The sequence below is a fragment of the Musa acuminata genome, chromosome BXJ3-9, assembly GCF_036884655.1.
Source record: "Musa acuminata AAA Group cultivar baxijiao chromosome BXJ3-9, Cavendish_Baxijiao_AAA, whole genome shotgun sequence".
NCBI lineage: Eukaryota > Viridiplantae > Streptophyta > Magnoliopsida > Zingiberales > Musaceae > Musa > Musa acuminata.
This window is the reverse complement of record NC_088357.1, coordinates 39424230-39451060: the sequence shown is the minus strand read 5'-3', so window position 1 is coordinate 39451060 and position 26831 is coordinate 39424230. Positions and strand designations below refer to the sequence as shown.

The 26831-nt window shown below is 38.6% G+C and overlaps 1 protein-coding gene across 1 annotated transcript; it reads left to right on the top strand.

Annotated features, from left to right (window-relative positions):
- The first annotated feature begins 992 nt into the window (after positions 1–992).
- Positions 993–8030, top strand: LOC103998572 (probable rhamnogalacturonate lyase B). Its single transcript, XM_065166327.1, has 16 exons — positions 993–1312; positions 1402–1489; positions 1577–1698; positions 2236–2286; positions 2377–2496; positions 2568–2687; positions 2936–3077; positions 3169–3339; positions 4751–4906; positions 5184–5290; positions 5582–5672; positions 5977–6118; positions 6197–6353; positions 6535–6651; positions 7244–7370; positions 7454–8030. Exons 2-16 carry the CDS (start codon positions 1448–1450, stop codon positions 7691–7693), a joined length of 1905 nt encoding a protein of 634 aa, XP_065022399.1. The 5' UTR covers positions 993–1312; positions 1402–1447; the 3' UTR covers positions 7694–8030.
- Positions 8031–26831: the final 18801 nt, after the last annotated feature.

The window sequence follows — 26831 nt, the reverse complement described above, 5'->3', positions numbered from 1 at the left end:
AATTATATGATCTAAAGAAAATAAATCAGCTGATAGTTAAGTGTCAGCTCTAAAATATGATCAAGACGCTTAATAAACGTGAAGAGGTTCATAAATCTTCTAGAGAAAATAAAAATAGATGTGGAAGTTAAAAGAAAAATTGGAAGAACAAATAAACGTGAGACATTACACCTCCACATAATTAAAAAGATCATAAATCAGTGATCGTTTTGGATTTTTAATGACCTAGATGACCATAATATAATCATTTAAAACCTGGTTAAAATCTCATATATTATTTAGCTCATTAAACAGGCTAATTATTCAATTAATAAAAATTAAATAAAACAGTGCAATTAAATAAAATTCGGATTGAAGAACAAGTCCAATCATAAGGTTCTCCATCATTCAGATTGATTGTTTTCTCTCCCATATGTATCAGAAATCTTGCGTTTCCTCTATAATCTAACACTAATCACCTGCTGCCATCTAAAAAGTCTCCTTGGGCAACTGTGAAAGCTCAACGGTAATAAGAAGAAAATACTCCTTTTTTTTTTCTCTTTTAAGTATGCTATAATGTTGTTTGTGAACTACCCATGGTGACTTGAAGGAGGGCATAGTGATAAGAAAGTTTCGTCAAAGCTTTTTCAAATTCAATATCAACTAATATTTAAAAGAGCTTAATGGATGATGAGTACAGAAATTTGAATAAATACATGTGTAATATATATATATATATATATATATATATATATATATATATATATATATATATATATATATATATATATATATATATATATATATATATATATATATATATATATATATATATATATATATATATATATATATATATATATTCTCTCAAATATTTAAGCCATTTCAATCGGCATCGGATCGTGATACAGATGCATCGAGAATCTACCGGCACAAGTAGGTCGTCCGAGAAAACAAAGACACACATGACGTGAGCAAATCCAACATGATCAACTACGAGATCCACACGATACACCTTGGATGTGCAGGAAATCGAACGTCGTAAACCGTAAGATACTTTCCTTTTCCCACTCTGGGGCGGTGCGGTGGGGATTTTGACGGAGCCCACGCGCTACTTGCATGCCCAACCTCCAGTTTTAAATTTCTCAACAGCGACGCATCTCCCGATCCCAATTCCCATCCCTATCTCCAGCGAGCAATGGTGGAGCTTGGCTTCCAAGCCAGCGATGCTTTGTTTTCATGGAATCGGATAAGACGCAGGCAAGGATCCCGATAGGTCCACTATAAAGCCATGCGCCGCCTCCACCGCAATGCGAGCTCTTCGCAATCTGAGGTGAGTCTCTCACGGATATTTGCTCATCGTTTCCTGCGTTTTGTTTGGAGGCAGGATTGACACAGCGTATCGTTGCGATGTGTTTGCAGCACAGTCTTCACGAGTTGTTGATCCTGTTCGGGAGAGGCTTGCAGGATGGCCCCCGTTGGTGTGAGCATACAAGTCCGAGATGATCATGTGAAGACATTGGCTCAATTATCATCTTCTCTCATTTGATATTTTTGGACATATGTATCTGATTGCGTCGAAGAAATAAATGTGCAGGTTGTGATAGATAATGGTATTCTCCAATTGACTTTGTCGAATCCCGAGGGGCTCATCACTGGAGTTAGATACAATGGTGTAGATAATTTATTGGAAGTTCTTAACGAAGAAGGGAATAGAGGGTAATGTTCTGTCGTCGCTCCTCCAAGTCGTGAATTTTCTTTTAAATAGATTATTCCTGCTCTTTATGGCATAGCTCTGCTTCTTCAGTAAGTTTTTGTTAACACTTGCTGGGAGTTATTTCTCGTGAGGAATTAAGAATCATATTCTACAAACGTGTTCGATAATGCTCTTTATGTTTTCAACGAGATATAATGGTTTGTTCCTTTTGAAAAAAATTCAGCTGGTTGCATCAAAAAAGAAAAAAAAAAAAAAGTTTTGTTTCTAAAATTTTTCCCGATTACCGATTTCTCACATACACTTTGAGGATCATTCTTGACGATTCAATTGCGAAAGTTAATGATGTTTGACTTGCTCTTATATTTTCTTCATGCGATGCAATGGGATTTTTCACATGATTCACATATAATTTTATCTAGTTTCTCTACCAGCAAAGGTTGCCGTAAAGTTCTCTGTTCATGTCATAGATGGTGGAATTCTTACCACCTCCAAACCACGTTGAATACAAATAAATACTTAAATTCCATCTCCAATGGCAGGTACTGGGATGTGGTGTGGAGTGAACCTCAGGGTTCTGGTATATTCGATGTGTGAGTGAATTTCTTCATCTATTTCTTTTCACTTCCAGTTCTTGGTGAGAATGAAGCTTAATGTAGGTCATATTGCTAATTGGTAAACAGGATCCAGGGTACACATTTTGAAATAATTCATGAAGATGAAAACCAGGTAGAAGTTTCTTTCACAAGAAACTGGGATCCATCCCTCCAAGGCAAGCTTGTCCCTTTGAACATAGATAAAAGGTTTGTGGAGATTCCTAAAATTACTTCTCTGTTGATCAGTTGACGGGTATCTGATATTTTACTATATGTAGGTTTATAATGCTCCGTGGCTGCTCGGGCTTCTACACTTACGCCATCTATGAGCACCGGGAAGGATGGCCAGACTTCGATTTGGCAGAAACCAGAGTTGCTTTCAAGCTTAGGAAGGACAAGTAAATGATCTTAGCCTAGTTTGTGTTTTTGCTATGACATTATGAAGCATGCCTATATTACAAGGATGACTCGCTCATTCATCACATCTTATGCTCTCTTGGTTATGTTCTTTGTTTGAGGAATGATGGTGACATAGTAACAGAAATTAGAATTCTATAGTGACCTAATTGTACAGATGTGTAGCCATACATGTTTAAGCTTTATCTGTTTCCATATATTTATGACTAGATATTTATGAGGAGTGCAGGTTTCACTACATGGCAATAGCAGATAACAGGCAAAGATTCATGCCAATGCCTGATGATCGCATGCCTAATAGGTCACAGAAATTGGCATATCCTGAGGCTGTTCTACTAATTAACCCAGTTAATCCAGACCTAAAAGGAGAGGTAAGCAAGTTCTTACAGCTCAAGTAAAAAATGTTTCAAGTTAGACAACATAGTTAATTTATCATCTGATTCCACAAAATGATTGCTTAAGGTGGATGACAAGTATCAATATTCCTGTGAAGATAAGGACAACAAGGTCCATGGATGGATATCTTTTGATCCTCCGATTGGTTTTTGGCAAATTACACCTAGCGATGAGTTCCGGTCCGGAGGGCCTGTCAAACAAGATCTAACATCTCATGTTGGTCCTACAACCCTTGCAGTAAGTATCATTTCTTTTATCTCTAGCTTAACTTCATTTTAACTTTGAAAAATATGGGAGACATGGTCAATAGAAAAAAAAAAATACTGGAGACATGGTCTACAGAAAAAAAAAAAACTTAATTGTCAAAACAAAAAATATTGTAATCATGTATAAAAATCATTTTAGAGTCAATCTTGTATCAAAAATTTTGAGAAAAAAACATGTAAAAATAAATGATATTCCTATCAATTTTTTTTTTCTTTGGTGAAATTTCATTAATAAAGTCTTCGGGGGACAAAAATCTCCCCTAGCATCAAAATGAAAAAAAACCTATTTTGTGGAGAACCACTTCCCTCTGGACTTATATTTCCTAGCATATTTAGCCAACCGATTGACTACTTTATTCTATTCTCTAAACACGTGAGAGAAAATAGGATCAGCATTATAATCCTGGATAACAAAACCCAACCCTCCATCCGGTTCTCTCCCATGAAACCATCTTAGTTTATCTTCATACACCCCTCAGGAGGAGGACTCCAATGAGTTTGACGGGAGATAATCTCTAGCCTAAACCCATCAGGAATCTTGGCCATGTCATAATCCCAAATCGTGCCCACATTCAAATGGAAAACAGTGCAGATTGGTTTGAAGGTTGCAGAATGCAAAGCTTCATTTCTGATCCTCCACAGCCACCAAAGTCCAGTGACAGCCACCGATGCGTGCAACAATCCCAAATTACCGCCCGCATGCATTCCTTCAAGGATCCACTCACCAGCTTTCCAAGTATTCCCATGCAAAAAAGTATTCTGTAGTTTACTCTCTAGAACTGCCACAAATAAACTGAGAACCGACAAGAGAAGAACAAATGATCAATGGTTTCAGGTTCTAATCCACAGGATGGGCAAAGGAAATGACCTCCAACACCCCTTCGAGCAAGTTTGTCTACCAAGGGGAGACGGCGATGCAAAAATTATAGGATTGTCTCAGATATTTACAACTTCGGAGGCAACTATCCTTTCTTTTTCGACTTTTATCTCAACCATATAATTTCGTCCCAAGTTTTTTAAATATATTTCTTTATTCTAAGTGACACTTATTTGTGTCTTTATTCTAATATTTCTATTTTACTTCCAACAAAAATCATTTATTCATATTTGCGTAAAATCAAATGGTCATTGTCATATTTATTGGTGACAATAATTCTTCCTTTCCTGTTTCTGGGAAAAAACATTTTTCTGTTGTTAAGGCGTAACTTTTGTGAAGCTTTTAACTAGTTATGGAGTAGTTAATGGCAAATACAACTGATGCTAAGCAAAGTGCACTGACCTTCTAATGACCCTTGTCTAGCACTTCTATATCAACATGGCATTAAATGGTGGCTGGTATATTCGTTGCATGACTAATTTTCTTTCACATTGCTTTATTTCAGAAGTTTTTGAGTGCTCACTACAGTGGGCAGGATCTTGTGCCTAAATTCAGGAATGGTGAATACTGGAAGAAAGTCTTTGGTCCTGTGTTCATCTACCTCAATTCTACTATGGATGGTACAAATCGACAACTTCTTTGGGACGATGCAAAACTTCAGGTGCAAGTATTTGTTGTCACAATAAGTACTCTTTTTGTTGTATGCAAACGAGCCAATTTATTTTAGCTAGTCAAACTGCTCAGCTTCAGTTGAACGCGCTAGCATACGGTACTTGTATATTGATATCGAAACCTCCTTTGAAACATAGAAGTGACTAGAGTTAACAATAACAAGACTATAGAAGTTGATCTCAAGCAGAAGGACAAGATGCTAATATGATAATGGCAGGTTTATCTTTATTTCCTTGTGTTTACACATTTTTTCTTCATCAAGCTAGGCACTAACACAAGTGGGGAGTTGGCCATATGAATTTCCAGTTTCAGAGGACTTCCAAAAATCTAATCAAAGAGGTTCTGTTACTGGGAGATTACTGGTTCGAGATAAGTATGATTTCTCCTCTAATTTACCACGTATTGACATATGAATTGGTTAACTGAATATGGCAAATATGATTGCATTTATGTTTGTTTATTTTATGTCCTTCAATCCTTTTCATACTTGATGCTTATGAAAGGATAACATAATTTTGTCCATTAAATGTCCAGATCCTGTCATTTGTATATAATGTTATACGAGTGAAATTATGTCCTCATTAACGAAAATTAGGTACCCAATTGTATTCAAAACCAAAAACTTGTACTGTTGAAAAATCGAGACTTTGTACTTTTCTTTCAGGTTCATAGATGAGAAAGATATAATTGGGGATGCTGCTTTTGTTGGTTTGGCTTTACCTGGAGAAGCCGGGTCCTGGCAAAGAGAATTCAAGGTTAACACATGCATGAAATCTCTCTCTCTCTCTCTCTCTCTCTCTCTATATATATATATATATATATATATATATATGTATATATATATGTATATATGTATATATGTATGTATATATGTATATATGTATGTATATATGTATATATGTATGTATATATGTATATATGTATGTATATATGTATATATGTATGTATATATGTATATATGTATGTATATATGTATATATGTATGTATATATGTATATATGTATGTATATATATATATATTTGTGGTGCTTAAGCATCTCATATGTTATAATGTTACAGGGATATCAATTTTGGACTAGAGCCAATGACAAAGGGATTTTTACCATTACTCATGTTCGAACCGGAGACTATAATCTTTATGCATGGGTTCCTGGATTTATTGGGGACTACAAATTAGATATGACTATAACTATCTCTTCAGGTTGATAAATTGTTGCTTTTATCCAGGTAAACATGTAAAATCTTTATAGAACTTACTAGTTTATGTATATATGATCAGGAAGTCAAATCAATTTGGGTGACCTTGTGTATAAGCCTCCGAGGGATGGTCCTACTTTATGGGAAATAGGAATTCCCGATCGCTCTGCTGCTGAGTTCTTTGTCCCAGATCCTAATCCTATCTATGTCAACAAACTCTATGTTAATCATCCAGACAGGTTATACAAATTAGATGTTCTTTTCATTATCCTCTTTCATCTTAAAAATGTTACCAATATTATGCGGTTGTTACTTTTTTGCTTGATTATAAGAGAAAATAAAAGAGAAAAACCTATTTCTATTTATTTTGTTTTCTACCCTTTCTATTATTTTATTGAATCTCTTAATTTCTATTTACAGATTTAGGCAATATGGTTTATGGGAGAGATATGCTGACTTGTATCCTGACAGTGATCTTATTTATTCAGTTGGTGCGAGTGACTATAGAAAAGATTGGTTTTTCGCTCATGTTACCAGGTTTCAATTCATCAAACTTATTTTGCTCATCTCAAATATTCTAAGACGAATTTTGTCATGAATTTTCCCTCTAAGATCCATCCACCAAATAGCTTAGTGTGTAATTTGCTTATGAAATATTTCTCGGACGTGCAAATGCTTATGAAATATTTTAGTTAACAAATTCATGGACCAACTTTTGCAATGTGGAGTGATGTTGGCTCGGATATACTAATTCTTGGAAAAATTCTTAGTATAATTACTCATGGTTTTAGAACCCCTAAATAATTATAGTATATGTTCAGTGATTGTAGGATATTCTTAGCCATCATAATACTACATAGAGACTAAGCAATGATTAATCCACCTTTATCGGCAATAGTATATTGGTATTATTCCATTATTTGATATTTCTTTTATGTAATTCACAAAATGAATTAGAATTAAAAATATATGATATGCATATACACCTCACCTGATATTGTTAAGCTTAGAAAATCTAGGTCTTCATTATGAATATTTGAAATAGTTGTCTATTAGGTTGTTCGTAAAGAGGATTAAGTTCTAAAATCCTATTATCTTATGTTGTTTTTCGATTATTACTATCTTGCAGGAAGATTGGAGAGAACTCCTATCAAGCAACGACATGGCAAATCAAGTTCCAAGTTGATAGTGTCAATCAAACTGGAGCTTACAAGCTTAGAGTAGCACTTGCCTCTGCCACAATTTCTGAATTACAAGTAATTCATAAGCCTCTTTCTTTTTTGTTGACTATAAGTAATTGATATTTTTGTTGCTATGACTATACCTATCATTTGGCCAGGTTCGTTTTAACGATGCAACGATAAATCCTCCTCACTTTACAACAGGGCTAATTGGTAGAGACAATTCGATTGCAAGACATGGAATTCATGGATTATATTGGTTGTTTAATATTGATGTGCAAAGTGCATGGCTTATTCAAGGTGATAATACAATCTATTTAACTCAGACCAAGAGTACAAGCCCTTTTCATGGAATCATGTATGATTATATCCGCATGGAAGGCCCTCCAGGACAATAATATAAACAAAGTGGACAAGTCATGCACTAGCTAACTGCTTACTGTTGCTTAAGAACATCTCTATGTGCAAAATGTGTGGCTCTGGGTGTCAATCTGTCATTACAGATTGACCTTTTTATTCTTCAATGCATTGTGTGTAATTTATAACTTAATTACATCCTTGAGATGAGACGAAGAATCTTTTTCTCACGTGATCAAAGGTGAAAGTGTTTTGAAGCAGGAAATATTGTCAAATGAAACTATGAATCTTCCAATTGTGACATTCTTTTTCAGTGACATCCATAATTTGATGAAAACCTGACTATTAATCTTTTTTTTCCCTTTTTTTTTTGAATGGAAGTTTGCTGACAAGTTCTAAAATGAATCTGGTTGTAGTTAACTAACATGATTGACAGTAATACTGATGGGGTTGGCTCATGGTGGAACAAAATGACCCATTGTTTGGGTTAATCCATTTGGCTTGAATATTATTTGGATATGTGAATCTCATATTTTGATGATGAAATCAATTGATAGATTAATTGATCTAATCCATATTATTGAGTTAAGTGTGTAGGATTAACTATGATAGCCTGAAAATATAAAGCAAAGATATCAGAGTCAAGTTCGATAGGTGTTCGAGAGTCCAAAGATTCGTCGAAGATGCTGTCGCAACCAACCGAGAAGAAATCGGGGACTTGTCGGAGTTTTCGGAAGTCCGCTGAAGAAATCGTCGGAGGTTTGTGGAGATCACCAAGAAGGCTCGGCTACTCGCTGAACTCGTCATAAGGTCGGGAGCCAACTGGGAATCCGCCGGAAGAAATCCGAGGGTGTATCGAAAGTCCACTGGAAGATCGCCGGAAAGCTCGCTGGAAGGAGACTCGACGTTTGCCGGTTGAAAACTTGCTTAGGACTATGTTTTCAGTTACGTAGTTTGCATGTAATTAGGGTTAGGATTAAGAAATAATCCTATATCCTGGTTAGGGACCAATTGGGCCCGATATTACCTAGTTTGGCCCAGATTTGAAGCCCATCTAGTGACCCGTAGGACTCGGCGGTGGAATTGCCAAACTGGGCGGTGGCACCGCCCAGAACCCGAGGATCAGGCGGTGGTACCGCCGGACTGGGCGGTGGCACCGCCCAACACCCGAGAGGTCCGGCGGTGGCACCGCCAATACATTGTCTATGTCAGACACTGACAAGCGATGGCATCGCCACCGACAGACTATCACGGACTTAGCTGGTTTTGCCTAAGTCGTGCGGCACCCTTGCGTGTCCGTCCGCAAAGCTCAGCCTCCCCGAAGCCTCCCATTATCCCTTAGGACCAACAAAAGAGAGAATGGGTTAGAGAGAACGCCTCAATCGGGATCCACAAGCAAACATCTCCGAAAAACACTTCATAGACAATGCAAATTACAAACAGATTTTACAAGCTTTGAACAGTGGCACAACAAAGGGTAAAATGGTCCATTACAGACCGATAATCTCTCGCACGTGTCCACATGACACAACCTTTATTTACAAAGCCTAAAGAGGCCACCAACCCAACTAAAATTGGACTATTATGCCTTCGGCCGTCCCTCTACATGCTGTACAAGGCATGAATATGCCAAACGACACGGACATACATAAGCATTACATCAAACTGTTAGGATCGAGAGCACTAAGAGGGGGGGGGGGGGGGGGGTGAATTAGTGCAGCGGATATCTTTCAGCGATTAAAAATGAAAGCTGCGTTCGTTCGATAAAAACTATTTTGATGCAAAAGCCGATTCTAAGATTACTTATGATTAAGTGCAGTTTACGTCTAAACACAGTTTGCGTCTAAACGCAGTTTGCATCTAAACACAGTTTGCGTCTAAGCGCAGTTTACGTCTAAGCTCAGATTGCATAAATCACTTGTTTAGATCAAAAGCAGTTTAAGCAGAAGTATAAAGACAGTGTGCTGCTATTGTACAGCTCAAAAAGTAATCTGCAAAAAGCAGATTTACGTCTAAACGTAGATTTACGTCTAAACGCAGATTTACATCTGATCTTTGAAACTCGTTTGTAGACTCGCAGAAGGCAATATGCAGTTGAAATCAAGACGTAAACGTGAACTGAAATCTGATGATTGTACGAGGAAAGCCGATTTACGTCTAAATGCAGTTTTACGTCTGAATGCAGATTTTCGTCTAAACCTTGAAACTCTTTCGTAAAATTGCAGAAGACAGTTTGCAATTATAAATAGAATCAAAACGTAAATGTAAACTGCAAAGAAACTCGTTCGTAAATGTTGAATCTCGGATTTTGATGATAAAATCAATTGATGGGTTATTTGATCTAATCCATATTATTGAGTTAAGTGTGCAGGATTAACTACGATAACCAGAAAACACAAAGCGAGAATACCGGAGTCAAGTTCGATGGACGTTTAAGAGTCCGAAGAATCGTCGGAGATGCTGCCAGAACCAACCGAGAAGAAATCGGGAACCTGTCGGAATTTTCGGAAGTTCGTCGAAGAGATCGTCGGAGGTTCACGGAGATCACCGAGAAGGCTCGGCTACTCATTAAAGTCATCACAAGTTCGGGAGCTTGCTAGAAGCCCGTCGGCAGAAAGTTCGTCGGAAAGCTCGCTAGAACAAGACTCGACGTTCGCGGTTGAAAATTTGCTTAGGACGTGTTTTGGTTATGTAGTCCACTTGTAATTAGGATTAGGATTAAGAGATAATCCTATATCCTGGTTAGGGGCCAACTGGGCCCAAAGTCAGAGTTGGTTTAGGCTAAAAATTAAGCTAAACCAGCGAACTAGAGAGCCAAGATTGAAGCCCAACTAGTGGCTGAAAACACTGTAGTCGGGCTGAAAACACTGTAGGCGGTGGCACCGCCCAGCACCCGAGTGCTAGGCGGTGACACCTTCTTGGCTGGGCGGTTGCACCGTCTAGCACCCGAGCGTTGGGCGGTGGCACCGCCTGGCTGGGCGGTGGAACCGCCAGCACCGGGAACCCTAAGAGAATTCAAATTTTGGAGCCCAAAATTTGAATCCTCTTGAGGCCTATAAATACCCCTCAAATCTCAGCTGAGGTTACAACTTTTGAGAAGCATTTGGATTGAGAGAAAAGTCTTAGAAAGTCTTAGCAAGTCTTGTTTTCAATTTGCTAGAGAGTTCTCCTCCTTCTTTCTTATTGAAAATTTGTAAGAGGTTGAGCTGCTTGTAAAAGGTTGTAAGAGGGGTGTTTACCCTTCCATTTCAAGAGACTTGCTAGTGGAAGGTGGGAGCCTCATCGAAGAGGGGCCTCGCAAGTGGAGTAGGTCATTTGACCGAACCACTCTAAAAATCGGCGTAATCTCTTATTTGCATTTTATTATTGTCATTTACATTACTGCAAATCTTCTTACTGCTTTAGTTCCTTATTACCCTTGCTGCGCAACTTTAAGAATACGCTTTCAAGTTCCGTTCTTATCGTACGAAAGATTTTGATAAAATCGAAGTTTTAATCCGCTGCATTAATTCACCCCCCCTCTTAGTGCCGCTCCGATCCTAACAAGTGGTATCAGAGCAAGGTTATCTCTCATATTTGGTTTAATACCCAAGAGAGATGGCTTACTCCGGCATGCAAGAGGGCCATTCTATTGCACGACCACCTTTGTTTAATGGGTCGGATTATACATATTGGAAGACTCGCATGAGAATCTTCCTCATTTCTATGGACTTTGAGCTTTGGTCTATTGTCGAGAATGGATTTTAAAAATCTTCTCTTCCGATGAGCGAATGGAATGAATCGGAGAAGAAGGTTTTTGCTTTAAATGCAAAGGCTATAAATGCCTTGTTTTGTGCATTAGACAAAAACGAATTTAATCGTGTTTCAATGTGTGATTCGGCTTTTGATATTTGGAGAACTCTTGAGGTCACTCATGAAGGCACTAGCCGAGTGAAAGAGTCCAAAATCAACATCCTTGTGCACTCTTACGAACTTTTCCGAATGAAACCAAGTGAGTCCATCGGAGACATGTACACCCGATTTACGGATGTCATCAATGGACTCAAAGCTCTTGGTAAAGATTTTACTAACTTTGAACTAGTAACTAAAATCTTAAGATCCCTCCCTAAAAGTTGGGATCCAAAAGTTACGGCCATTCAAGAGGCCAAAGACCTTAAAGCATTCCCTCTTGAAGAACTCATTGGGTCTCTAATGACCTACGAAATGACATGTCAAGCTCATGACGAGCTCGAGAACCCCCTTCCAAAGAACAGGAAGGATATGACACTCAAATCACAAGAAGACCACTTGAAAGGAACATCAAGTGATGAGGATAGTGACAATGACATTGCACTTTTGACTCAAAAGTTTAAAAAATATTTAAGAAAGAACAGATTTAAAAATAATACAAAAAATAAATTTGAACAAAAGAAGGACCAAGTGATTTGCTATGAATGCAAAAAACCGGGACACTATAAGAACGATTGTCCTCAAGCCAAAAAAAGAACATCAAAGAAGAAGGCATTCAAGGCAACGTAGGATGATTCAAGCGCATCCGAATAAGAGGAGTCCAACACCGAGCAAGTTGCTCATTACGCGCTAATGGCGTTAGGAGAAGAGGTATGTGATTTATTTAATGAAGACTTATCTTTTGAAGAACTATCTATCGCTTTTCATGAATTATTTGATGAATGTAGAACTGTTAGCAAGAAGTTAAGTATCTTAAAGAAAGAGCATGCTTTGCTACAAGATAAGTTTGATAGTCTTCAAACTCCTCCATGCTCTAAGTGTGAGCACTTAGAAGCAATAAAAAATGAAAATTTGCTTCTTAAGGAAACCTTAAACAAGTTTAAGGTTGGTAGCAAAGGATTAGATATGATCCTTGCACACAAGGGTCACATCGCAAATAGAAATGGAATTGGATTTGTAAAAGGATTACATCAAAATCCTACCACTTTCATAAAAGGACCTACATTACATGTTTCCTCTTATATGAAATGCAACTTTTGTTGCAAATCCGGACATATTGCCTACAAATGCCCATTTAGGAAAATTAGTTCACAAAAATTAATATGGGTTCCTAAAGGAACTATAAAGAATTCAATCATAAATAACAAAGTTAGTGGGTCAATTTTTGAGGCACCCAAAATCAAATGGGTACCTAAAAATCATCCTCTTTTGTAGACAAACCCACAAGCTAGGAGCAAGAGATGGTATCTCGATAGTGGATGCTCAAGACATATGACTGGAGATCCATCTCATTTCTCTATGCTCACTAGCAAAGAAGAAGGGTACGTTACCTTCGGAGACAACAACAAGGGCAAAATCATTGGCAAGGGAACTATTGGTAACAAATTTAATTTTTCCATTGATGATGTCTTACTAGTTGATGGATTGAAACATAATCTCTTGAGTATTAGTCAACTATGCGATAAAGGTTACATCGTTAGATTTGAATCAAATATGTGCATTATTGAAAAACCAAATCATAACATGACTATGATTGCTTTAAAACAAAATAATGTCTATACCATCAATCTTGATGAACTAAGTAATGAAATGTGCTTCTCCGCCGTAAATGATGATGCTTGGCTTTGGCATAGGAGATTAGGCCATGCAAGCATGAAAACAATATCTAAGATCTCATCTCAAGAATTAGTACGAGGAATTCCAAATATAAAGTTTATTAAGGACAAAGTATGCGATGCATGTCAACTAGGCAAACAAATAAAAACAAGCTTCAAACCAAAAAATCAAATTAGCACTACTAGACCATTACAATTGATCCATTTGGACTTATTTGGACCAATTGATACAACAAGTCTAGGTGGAAGCAAATATGCTTTTGTGATTGTGGATGACTACTCTAGATACACTTGGACCTATTTCTTAGCTCACAAAAGTGATTGCTTCAAGTGTTTCTCTAAATTTTGTAAACTCACTCAAAACGAAAAAGGCTTCATGATTTTATCAATTCGGAGTGATCACGGTGGTGAATTCCAAAATCGTGACTTTCAAAATTTTTGCGAAAGTAATGGGTACAATCACAACTTCTCAACTCCAAGAAATCCTCAACAAAATGGAGTAGTTGAAAGGAAAAATAGAAACCTACAAGAAATGGCAAGAACTATGTTGAATGAACATAGTTTACCTAAGTACTTTTGGGCCGAAGCCATAAATACGGCTTGCTACATCATGAATAGAGTTCTAATAAGACCATCCTTATCCAAAACTCCCTATGAATTATGGAATAACAAAAAACCAAACATCTCCTATTTTAAAGTTTTTGGTTGTAAATGCTTTATTTTAAATGAAAGGGATGCTTTAGGAAAATTTGATGCTAAATCCGATGAAGGCATCTTTCTTGGTTACTCTTCCGTTTCTAAAGCTTTTCGGGTTTTTAATAAAAGAACTTTAGTAATTGAAGAGTCTATTCATGTAGTCTTTAATGAAATTTCCGATTTAAAGAAAAATGATTTTGATGATGATCTTGGTTTTGATAATTTGAAGTTAAATGAACCCTCTCCTCAAAATAGCCATTTGAATGCATCTTCTTCCGAAATTTCTTTACCAAAAGAATGGAAGTATGTAGATGCTCATCCAAAAGAGCAAATTATAGGAGATACATCAAAAGGGGTTCAAACTCGTTCTTCTTTCAAAAATTTCAGTGCTAACGCCGCTTTCCTCTCTCAAATTGAACCTAAATGCATTGACGAAGCCTTAAAAGATGATTTTTGGATCATTGCAATGCAAGAAGAATTGAACCAATTTGAGAGGAATGAGGTATGGAAGCTTGTTCCTAGACCAAGTGACCACTTAGTCATAGGTACTAAGTGGGTCTTTAGAAACAAGCAAGACGAAAATGGTATCGTGGTTAGAAACAAGGCTAGATTAGTGGCCAAAGGTTTCAACCAAGAAGAAGGTATCAATTACGAAGAAAGCTTCGCTCCCGTGGCTCGATTAGAAGCCATAAGGATGCTCCTTGCCTATGCTAGTAGTAATAATTTTAAACTATTTCAAATGGATGTTAAAAGTGCTTTCTTGAATGGCTTTATTTCCGAAGAAGTATTTGTCGAACAACCTCCTGGATTTGAAAATTCTCTTCTTCCTAATCATGTATTCAAATTGACTAAAGCTCTCTATGGCTTAAAACAAGCTCCTAGAGCTTGGTATGAAAGGCTTAGTTCCTTTCTTATTTTAAATAATTTTACCAAAGGCAAGGTTGATACTACATTGTTTATTAAACATTTTGAAAATAATTTTCTTATTGTGCAAATTTATGTTGACGATATTGTGTTTGGCTCTTCGGATGAATCACTATGTGAATCATTTGCCAAATGTATGAGTCTTGAATTTGAAATGAGTTTAATGGGTGAATTAACTTTCTTTTTGGGATTACAAATCAAACAACTTAGTGATGGTATATTTCTTAACCAATCCAAATATACATTAGAATTGTTAAAACGATTTAACATGGATAGTTCAAAAGCAATAAACACCCCTATGAGTACTGCGACTAAGTTAGATATGGATGAAAATGGTGAAAGTTTCGATCAAAAAACATACAGGGGAATGATAGGTAGTCTACTCTACCTCACTGCGACTAGACCGGATATTATGTTTAGTGTAGGACTTTGCGCTAGGTTTCAATCTAATCCTAAATTATGTCATCTTAAGAGTGTTAAAAGAATATTTAGATATCTTAAAGGAACTCCAAATTTAGGATTGTGGTATCCAAAATCTGAAAAATTCGATCTAATAGCTTATGCAGATGCCGATTTTGGCGGATGCAGGATAGATAGAAAAAGTACATCCGGAACATGCCAATTTTTAGGACATGCACTTGTTTCTTGGACTTCCAAGAAACAAAATTCAGTCGCACTATCTACGGCGGAAGCCGAATACATAGCTGCAAGTGCATGTTGTGCACAAGTCATTTGGATGAAAAATACATTAGAAGACTATGGAATTCACTTTAAAAATATTCCCATAAAATGTGATAATACTAGTGCCATATGTCTTACTAAAAATCCAATTCAGCATTCTAGAACTAAGCACATCGACGTTAGGCATCATTTCATACGCGATCATGTCCTTAACAATAATGTTGTTCTAGAATTCATTGACACAAAGCATCAATTAGCAGATATATTCACAAAAGCCTTGAATGAAGACCAATTTGAATTCATTAGAAGGGAATTAGGTATGTTAAATTGTCCCTAAACAATAAACTTGTTTGATTGGATTTTCCGTAAAGTTTTTCATCTTCTTTCCATCTCTCATTCTCCTTCAAATTCCATATGACATGTTGTGAAATCTCGAAATCGACTTTGATGACTTGATTATGAATTTCAAGTTAGCGATTTGATTTAAATAAGTTTTATCTAAATCATAATCTTGATCTTGCAAAATTGGAATCACAAATAATATCTTTTGGCATTCATGAATTGATACTTACAAATATGAAAGTATTGGCATTCATGACTTGAATTTGATTGAAACATTGTATGCTTAAATTAATCATTCTCCTATGTTTCAAAAATTCTTTAAATGCCTTATGTGATGATTAAAAAGTAATGTTGAGATTTTCATGAATTTGACGATTTGAATGAGTTTGTATTCGAATTATGATCTTGACTTCGTGAAATTACTACTTGAATTTTTTTATCCCAATCTCTCTCTTATACATCTACAATTTCTATTATTCATAGAAAGAAGAGATTAGATAATATGAATGCATGCAGAATTTTCCTCTAAAATGAACTCTGCGTAAATATTTTTGCATACTTAATTTTCAATGATAAAATCGTTGTATGACAAAATATGTGCTTCAAGTCTCATTTTCCTTTTTGTTGATGACAAAGGGGGAGAAAAGTGATGACTTATATCATTCTTAATAGCATGACAAAATATGAATTGCAAAATCCTTGAGAAAAGTGATCAATCGATGATTATCTTATATGCCTTGCAAAATCCTTGAAAATATCGTAAGATTGATTGATCATATTGAATGCATGTCTAAAATGTATAATCATGCAATTCAAGTTGAAAATCTTTATCTCTTGTCATAGTAAAATTTGTCTCTTATCTTTCGACTTGAAAAAGATTTTCATCAAAGTTTCGCATTTACATTATGCTTAATGAGAATAACGATAAGTTCTACGGTTAGAGCTTATCGGTTTATACTTGAATTCAATGATGAAATTCAAGTGTTTTATCTTCTCATAATATGGCATTTAGATAGGGGGAGTTACGTTTAACTCCGTCATCAATTGATTGTCATCATCAAAAAGGGGGAGATTGTTGAATCTCGGATTTTGATGATAAAATCAATTGATGGGTTATTTGATCTAATCCATATTATTGAGTTAAGTGTGCAGGATTAACTACGATAACCAGAAAACACAAAGCGAGAATACCGGAGTAAAGTTCGATGGACGTTTAAGAGTCCGAAGAATCGTCGGAGATGCTGCCAGAACCAACCGAGAAGAAATCGGGAACCTGTCGGAATTTTCGGAAGTTCGCCGAAGAGATCGTCGGAGGTTCACGGAGATCACCGAGAAGGCTCGGCTACTCATTAAAGTCATCACAAGTTCGGGAGCTTGCTAGAAGCCCGTCGGCAGAAAGTTCGTCGGAAAGCTCGCCAGAACAAGACTCGACGTTCGCGGTTGAAAATTTGCTTAGGACATGTTTTGGTTATGTAGTCCACTTGTAATTAGGATTAGGATTAAGAGATAATCCTATATCCTGGTTAGGGGCTAACTGGGCCCAAAGTCAGAGTTGGTTTAGGCTAAAAATTAAGCTAAACCAGCGAACTAGAGAGCCAAGATTGAAGCCCAACTAGTGGCTGAAAACACTGTAGTCGGGCTGAAAACACTGTAGGCGGTGGCACCGCCCAGCACCCGAGTGCTGGGCGGTGACACCTCCTTGGCTGGGCGGTTGCACCGTCCAGCACCCGAGCGTTGGGCGGTGGCACCGCCTGGCTGGGCGGTGGAACCGCCAGCACCGGGGACCCTAAGAGAATTCAAATTTTGGAGCCCAAAATTTGAATCCTCTTGAGGCCTATAGATACCCCTCAAATCTCAGCTGAGGTTACAACTTTTGAGAAGCATTTGGATTGAGAGAAAAGTCTTAGAAAGTCTTAGCAAGTCTTGTTTTCAATTTGCTAGAGAGTTCTCCTCCTTCTTTCTTATTGAAAATTTGTAAGAGGTTGAGCTGCTTGTAAAAGGTTGTAAGAGGGGTGTTTACCCTTCCATTTCAAGAGACTTGCTAGTGGAAGGTGGGAGCCTCATCGAAGAGGGGCCTCGCAAGTGGAGTAGGTCATTTGACCGAACCACTCTAAAAATCGGCGTAATCTCTGGTTTGCATTTTATTATTGTCATTTACATTACTGCAAATCTTCTTACTGCTTTAGTTCCTTATTACCCTTGCTGCGCAACTTTAAGAATACGCTTTCAAGTTAAACTTTTCAAGTTCCGTTCTTATCGTACGAAAGATTTTGATAAAATCGAAGTTTTAATCCGCTGCACTAATTCACCCCCCCCTCTTAGTGCCGCTCCGATCCTAACAGTAAAAGCGCAGAAGACAGTTTGCAGTTACAAAACGTAATCGTAAACTGTAATGTATGAAAACACCGATTTACATATGAATGCAGATTCGGAAAGATCAGCACTTAGAAACTTGTTCGTAAAGGCGCAGAGAGCAGTAGCTATGTAGGAGGTTTGCAGTAATGATAAAGTGCTCAAAATAAACGCAAACCAGAGATTTAGAGTAGTTCGGTCAGTCTTGACCTACTCCACTTTTGGCTTCCTCCACCGACGAGGTCACCGACGTCAACTAGAGGCCTTCCTTCAATAGGCGAAGGCCAACTGCCCTTTTACAGATTCACTCCTTTTGATGGGCTCAGGAGACAACCCTTACAGGACCTTTCTCTCCTCTCTTTACAACTCAAGACTTGAAGAACAGAAAGAGGAGAACTTTAGGACTTTACACAAATTTGAGCTCTTAGAATCATAGAAAAGATCAAGAATTTCGGTGTAGGTCTGTATCTTTTCAGTGCTGAATGGGTGGGGTATTTATAGGCCCCAACCCAATTCAAATTTGGAGTTCAAAACGATCAAATCCCGGAATTCCGGGATCAGGCGGTTGCACCTCCTGACTGGAGAGGTTGCACCGCCTGGCAGAGCTCGAAGACTGAGCCCAGGCGGTGCTACCTCTTGACTGAGGCGGTTGCACCTCTCTGCCAGAGCTCGAAGACCGAGCTCAAGCGGTGCCACCTCTCTGTCAGGGAGGTTGCACCGCCCAGTCTAGCTCGAAGACTGAGCTCAGGCGGTGCCACCTCTCTGTCAGGGAGGTTGCACCGCCCAGTCTAGCTCGAAGACTGAGCTCAGGCGATGCCACCTCCTAGCTGGGGAGGTTGCACCGCCCAGTCTCGCTGGGAGGCTTAGCCCAGGCGGTGCCACCTCCTGGCCTAGGCGGTTGCACCTCCTGGTGCAAGCAGGGTCCGAATGGTTAGCTCCATTCGGCCCAATTTCAGTCTTTCAGGAGCCCAATTGCCCCAAGATTAAGCTAATGGGATCATCTCCCATTTTCTAACTTAATCAATATGCTAACTACGATTAGATCTAAGACAATTTCTGCAGCTTTGCTTCGGTGCGTGAATCGCTTCTTCCGGCGAGTTTCCGGCGAACTTCCGTCGATCATCCGATGAACCCTCGGTGATGCTTCTGCGGACTTCCGGCAAACTCCTGGACTTTGCGACGATCCACTTGGCGAGTTCCGACGAGCTTCGCTTGGCAAGCTTCTGGACTTCTCAGATCTGTTCTCACAGAACCTCCGACGATCGTCCGAACTTCCGTTGAACTCTCGAACTCCCAACGTGATCATGATCTTGACTCCGGCGCAACTCCTGCTGCTTGTCTAACTTTCATCGTAGTTAATCCTGCACACTTATCTCAACACATAGATTAGACAACAAATGACAATTGACTTCATCATCAAAATCCGAGATTCAACAATCTCCCCCTTTTTGATGATGATAATCAATTGATAATGGAGTTATCCTTAACTCCCCCTGTCTATATGCCATAGTTGAGATAAGTCAACCTTGAATTCAAGACCTAAGAATTCAAGTGACGTATTGATAAGTTTGATCAGTTAAACTTATCAATACTCCCATCATGATACTCATCATGATGTATCTCTTCAAAGATGATGTCAAGGCTTGACATACATCATCAAGTTTGTATGATTGTGTTTGTAACTATTCATCATGTAGTTTGAACATTATCATATAAAGCTGTGAAGCACTATTACATGATGCACACATTTGAAATATTCTAGCAAGTTTTGCATTTTCTTCACATGATAAGATATCAACTCAGGGCATAATGCAAACATAATGCAAACTTTAGCACATTTTCATATATCTCTTGGTGATGCAAGGATGGCATAATCATAGCAGTGTTTATAGCATCACTTAGGAGTGTTTATAGCATCACTCATAGTATTTCTAATCATGGCAGTGTTTATCAATTCATATATCTCCCCCTTTGTCATCAACAAAAAGCATAGTAATTATGATGCCAGAAAAATAATAATAGCAAGCTTATAGAGGAATTTTACATAGATTGCTTTAAATACTTCTTCCCCTTTTTGTTATAATCCATTGTCTATGTAAAGATTTTGTAGGATGGAATACATACACATGAATCACTTCATCAAATCTTTTTCAGAAACTTATTTCTCATGAAGGTGTACGAGAAAATCTGTTTTATAGCATTCGAATAAATAAGATGCATTCGGACAAGATTTTGTTGCAGATTTTCACATATAATCATAGAAACATGGGAATCAAGTGATTTGATCATTCAATATAGTCCGAAAAATAATTTTAACAAATTTATCTATTCGGACACATCAACATTCCTAATTCTCTTTGAAATCAAAGCACAAGGTTTTCAAAACTTTTAGTTTCAAAGCATAACATTCTTAATTTGGACACATCACATACCAAACAGTAATGATACCATACAAATCTGAGATAACTTTTACCACAAGGCGCAAGATAGATGTTTATAGCCAGCACATCAGAAGTGAGTAACATAAGAAGTTTACAACAACAACAGGTGTTCAACAAGTTCATTGATGAGGTGGAAAATTAAAGTGCCTAAACAAGGAGTCAAATTGACTATGAATTTGCTGCAGCTCAGATAGGATTTGATCTTGTCGTTGTTCAATCCGTTCTTGTCTCTGTTCGAATCGATCCATTCGAATCCCAATTTCTTCGATGGATGTATGAGTTTGCTCAACTGGATGTGTTTCCTCAAAGGGAAGGGTTGGAGGAGATTGGGTACCCCTAAATACTGGTGTTTCCGGTTCTGGTTCAGGTTGAGGGTGATCAGTCCTTCTAGGGATTCTAACCCAGTTACCGTTTCTATAGTAACATCTTAGTCGGTGAAGTAGATTTTTGTTTATTATGCTGAATCTATCTACTTTCATTACTTCTTCTTCTGGTGGTATTAGAATGTCGTAAGCTTTCATTATTCTTGTGATTATACCACCATATGGGAGCATCATATCTTTCTTAGATAATTCTAACATGTTTTGTTGGATAAGATAACCAAGACAGATGTCATGTCCCTTCATGATTAAGTACATAGTTCCTAATTCTAATTGACTTACTTCATCATGATGGTATTGTTTAGGAAGAATTATACTAGTCATGATATGATGAAGTATCTTAGTGTTCAAAGGCAGTAGATGTTCACAACTTTTAGGAACCAATGCTATGTTAGGATTGGCAAAGATTGTTCCTAAGGCTTCAACATAGGATGTTCCAATACTTTCATCATCCCATGATCCTCTAAAGTAAAGTCCTATGCTTTTTATGGGAATGCCTATCATATCACAAATGAACCTATCAGTGATTGAGATGTGTTGTCCTAAAAGATAGGTGGACATTCTTCCTTCATCATCTATTTGCATGTTATTGTAAAATAATCTAACTAGCCTAGGATAGATGGGTTCGTTAATCTGCAAGATTGGAAGTAGATCTAGGTTTGCAAACCATTGGATAGTCTCTAAGTCTCTTAGTTCATTTAGATCTACGTATTTTCCCTTATTGATACTTCTAAGTTCGAAAGAGGAAAATTTTTCAGCATGGTTTTTTGAATCGAAAAGGGTGAAATCAAACTCTTCTACTAATCTCCTCTTTCCCTTGTCCCTTGAGGATCTTCTAGATCCCATAACTACTGCTGTTTAGAGGGATGATGATGAGCAAGAGTAAATGAAGAACAAAACAGAATTTAAGGGCTTCTTAGAGAGTACCTTTGTGAAATCTTCAAGAGAAGGAAGGATTCTTGATGTTTTGCTCCGAAATGGGAGGTATTTGGAAAGCTTAGAGGAGTGAAATGAGAATGGAGGAGACTTGGAAGAGTAGAGGAGGAAATGGGAGTGAGTTGGGGTCGGTTCCACCGTCGGCCCTAGCGTGGGTTTAAAAAGGCAGAGTTGCGGGCGGTTGCACCTCTGGCTGGAGCGGTGCAACCGCTGGCAACCCGTGGTAGTTGGAGGTGCCACCGCTAGCTGGAGAGGTGCCACCGCTTGCAGCCAGTGAGCACCTAATGTGATTTGATCATGGAGCCTTTGCCTTGAGGAGATTTTTTCATTTCAGAGCAATTAACGTTTCTTACGTGATTTCGTATGAGTTTTTATTTAAGGAAGAAGCTCTTGTATGATCAAGATAGATCTTTTAACGTGCGTATGTCGCACGTATGTTGATAGTTTGTTTGGTATCCCTTTTAAGATCATGACATATTTAGTTTCTTCATGATACAAGAATTAATTCGTAGATGATAGAGTTGACGGGTTCGAAGATCAAGGGGATATGTGAATTTGGGAATCATATGTTTCTAATAAGGTTGTATCCAAATCGCATTTGTGATTTCATAACTTCCACTTGTTACTTAAGCGTTGCGAGTTCCTTTTTGACTCTTGGTTTATGACTATCGAGAATCAAGGAGCAGAATATTATTTCTTGCTCCAGCCTAAAATTTTAATGTTTTTATAGGAAGGGATGATTTTTAGGTACCCATTTGCTTTTGGGTGCCTCACAAATAGATCTACACTTCTTATCATGTTGCATAGAATTTGTCATGGTTCCTTTAGGAACCCAAATCAATTTGTTTGGACTTATTTTCTTGAATGGACAACAATGTGTCTTGTGTCCAAATTTACAACAGAAGTTACATTTGTCTTGATGTCGAATATGTAAGATGGAGCCTTTTATGAAGGTGGTTGGATTTTGGTGAGGACTTCTCACGAATCCAATTCCACTTCTTTTGGGAACGTGACCCTTGTTTGTAAGGATCATGTTCAATGACTTGCTACCAACCTCGAATTTCTTCAAGGTGTCCTTAAGTAGCAAGTTTTCTTTTTGGAGAGTTTCTAAATCATGACATTTGATACATGAATTTAAACTATCATGATGTTCAACTTTTAACTTGTCAAACTCACAAGTAAGACTATCATGCACCTTTTTCAGCAATTTGTATTTTCTACTGATACTCTTGCATTCATCAAATAAGTCATTGAAAGCATTTAATAATTCATCGAAAGATAAATCAGCATTTAATGAATTCGTTGCCTCCTCTCCGATGGCCATTAAGGCGTAATGAGCAACTTGCTCAGTGTTGGACTCCTCTTCCTCAGATGCGCTCGAATCATCCCATGTTGCTTTGAGCACCTTCTTCTTTGTTGTTCTCTTTTTGGCTTGGGGACAATCACTCTTGTAGTGTGCCGGCTTTTGCACTCATAGCAAATAACTTGATCCTTCTTGGGTTCAAGTTTATTTTTAGTATCATTCTTAAACTTGTTTCTTTTAATGAATTTTTTAAATTTTCTAGTTAGAAGTGCCAAGTCATCGTCACAGTCCTCATCACTTGAGTTTTCTCTCAAGTGATCTTCCAAAGTTCTAAGTGCCATATCCTTCCTGTTCTTTGGAAGGATGTCTTCTTGCTCTTCATGAGCTTTGCAAGTCATCTCATAGGTCATTAATAACCCAATTAGTTCTTCAAGAGGGAAGTTGTTTAAATCTTTTACCTCTTGAATAGCAGTGACTTTAGGATCCCAACTCTTAGGAAGGGATCTTAGTATCTTATTTACGAGCTCAAAATCCGAAAAACTTTTTTCGAGTCCTTTTAGACCGTTGACAACATCCGTGAAGCGGGTAAACATGTCGCCAATAGTCTCACTCGGTTTCATCCGAAAAAGTTCAAAAGAGTGTAACAAAAGATTGATTTTTGACTCTTTCACTCTACTTGTGCCTTCATGAGTCACTTCGAGTGTGTGCCAAATATCAAATGCAGTTTCACAAATTGAAACACGATTAAATTCGTTTTTGTCAAGTGCGCAAAATAAGGCATTCATAGCCTTTGCATTAAGAGCGAAAGCCTTCTTTTCTGAATCGTTCCAATCGATCATTGGAAGAGAAGACTTTGAAAAACCATTCTCAACAAGATTCCAGAGTTCTACGTCCATAGAAATAAGGAAGATCCTCATTCGGGTCTTCCAATAGGTGTAGTCCGTCCCATTAAACATGGGTGGACGTGTAATGGAATGGCCCTCTTGGTTTCCGGCGTAAGCCATCTCTCTTGGATTTTAATCCGTTTGAGAGTTAACCGGGCTCTGATACCAATTGTTAGGATCGAGAGCACTAAGAGGGGGGGGGGGGGGGGGGGGGGGTGAATTAGTGCAACGGATATCTTTCAGCGATTAAAAACGAAAGCTGCGTTCGTTCGATAAAAACTATTTTGATGCAAAAACCGATTCTAAGATTACTTATGATTAAGTGCAGTTTACGTCTAAACACAGTTTGCATCTAAACGCAGTTTGCATCTAAACACAGTTTGCATCTAAGCGCAATTTACGTCTAAGCTCAGATTGCGTAAATCACTTGTTTAGATCAAAAGCAGTTTAAGCAGAAGTATAAAGACAGTGTGCTGCTATTGTACAACTCAAAAAGTAATCTGCAAAAAGCAGATTTACGTCTAAACGCAGATTTACGTCTGGACTTTGAAACTCATTTGTAGACTCGCAGAAGGCAATATGCAGTTGAAATCAAGACGTAAACGTGAACTGAAATCTGATGATTGTACGAGGAAAGCCGATTTACGTCTAAATGCAGTTTTACGTCTGAATGCAGATTTTCGTCTAAACCTTGAAACTCTTTCGTAAAATTGCAGAAGACAGTTTGCAGTTATAAATAGAATCAAAACGTAAATGTAAACTACAAAGAAACTCGTTCGTAAAAGCGCAGAAGACAGTTTGCAGTTACAAAACGTAATCGTAAACTGTAATGTATGAAAACACCGATTTACGTATGAATGCAGATTCAGAAAGATCAGCACTTAGAAACTTGTTCGTAAAGGCGCAGAGAGCAGTAGCTATGTAGGAGGTTTGCAGTAATGATAAAGTGCTCAAAATAAACGCAAACCAGAGATTTAGAGTGGTTCGGTCAGTCTTGACCTACTCCACTTTTGGCTTCCTCCACCGACGAGGTCACCGACGTCAACTAGAGGCCTTCCTTCAATAGGCGAAGGCCAACTGCCCTTTAACAGATTCACTCCTTTTGATGGGCTCAGGAGACAACCCTTACAGGACCTTTCTCTCCTCTCTTTACAACTCAAGACTTGAAGAACAGAAAGAGGAGAACTTTAGGACTTTACACAAATTTGAGCTCTTAGAATCACAGAAAAGATCAAGAATTTCGGTGTAGGTCTATATCTTTTCAGTGCTGAATGGGTGGGGTATTTATAGGCCCCAACCCAATTCAAATTTGGAGCTCAAAACGATCAAATCCCGGAATTCCGGGATCAGGCGGTTGCACCTCCTGACTGGAGAGGTTGCACCGCCTGGCAGAGCTCGAAGACTGAGCCCAGGCGGTGCCACCTCTTGACTGAGGCGGTTGCACCTCTCTGCCAGAGCTCGAAGACCGATCTCAGGCGGTGCCACCTCTCTGTCAGGGAGGTTGCACCGCCCAGTCTAGCTCGAAGACTGAGCTCAGGCGGTGCCACCTCTCTGTCAGGGAGGTTGCACCGCCCAGTCTAGCTCGAAGACTGAGCTCAGGCGGTGCCACCTCCTGGCTAGGGAGGTTGCACCGCCCAGTCCCGCTGGGAGGCTTAGCCCAGGCAGTGCCACCTCCTGGCCTAGGCGGTTGCACCTCCTAGTGCAAGCAGGGTCCGAATGGTTAGCTCCATTCGGCCCAATTTCAGTCTTTCAAGGGCCCAATTGCCCCAAGATTAGCTAATGGGATCACCTCCCATTTTCCAACTTAATCAATGTGCTAACTATGATTAGATCTAAGACAATTTCTGCAGCTTTGCTTCGGTGCGTCAATCGCTTCTTCCGGTGAGTTTCCGGCGAACTTCCGTCGATCATCCGATGAACCCTCGGTGATGCTTCTGCGGACTTCCGGCAAACTCCTGGACTTTGCGACGATCCACTTGGTGAGTTCCGACGAGCTTCGCTTGGCAAGCTTCTAGACTTCTCGGATCTGTTCTCGCAGAACCTCCGACGACCGTCCGAACTTCCGTCGAACTCTCGAACTCCCAACGTGATCATGATCTTGACTCCGGCACAACTCCTGCTACTTGTCTAACTTTCATCGTAGTTAATCCTGCACACTTATCTCAACACATAGATTAGACAACAAATGACAATTGATTTCATCATCAAAATCCGAGATTCAACACAAACATCTTGTTTCGAAGTTTGTCCGTGACATTCTCCCCCACTTATACCTTCGACGTCCTCGTTGAAGCCTTTGTCGACACTGTAACTCCTCGCCTTTGTTGAGTCTTCAATCTTCTGCTCCAACTACAATGCGCCTCTTGGCTCCTAGCTGCTCTCCGCTGCTGTTTTTTGAGTAGTCGAACCTTTGATCCGCCATGCTGCTTCAACTCACCAATGACTCTGACTCTAGTGTGGGGTTGGCTGAGTTGTGTTGATCATTGTTGATTCCTACGGATCCCCCAGATGAAGGAAAAGACCATCCTTACTGTGCCAGTCTCTCAAATTCCTCATGCTGCTTGAACTGGGTGGATGCTTGTTGGAGCTTTAACGAGCATCGTCTCGCAAACTTCTGAAGTTTTGGGTCCTTCCTCCATAAAATTTGCTCATTGACTCTTCTCTCACTTAGTTGTC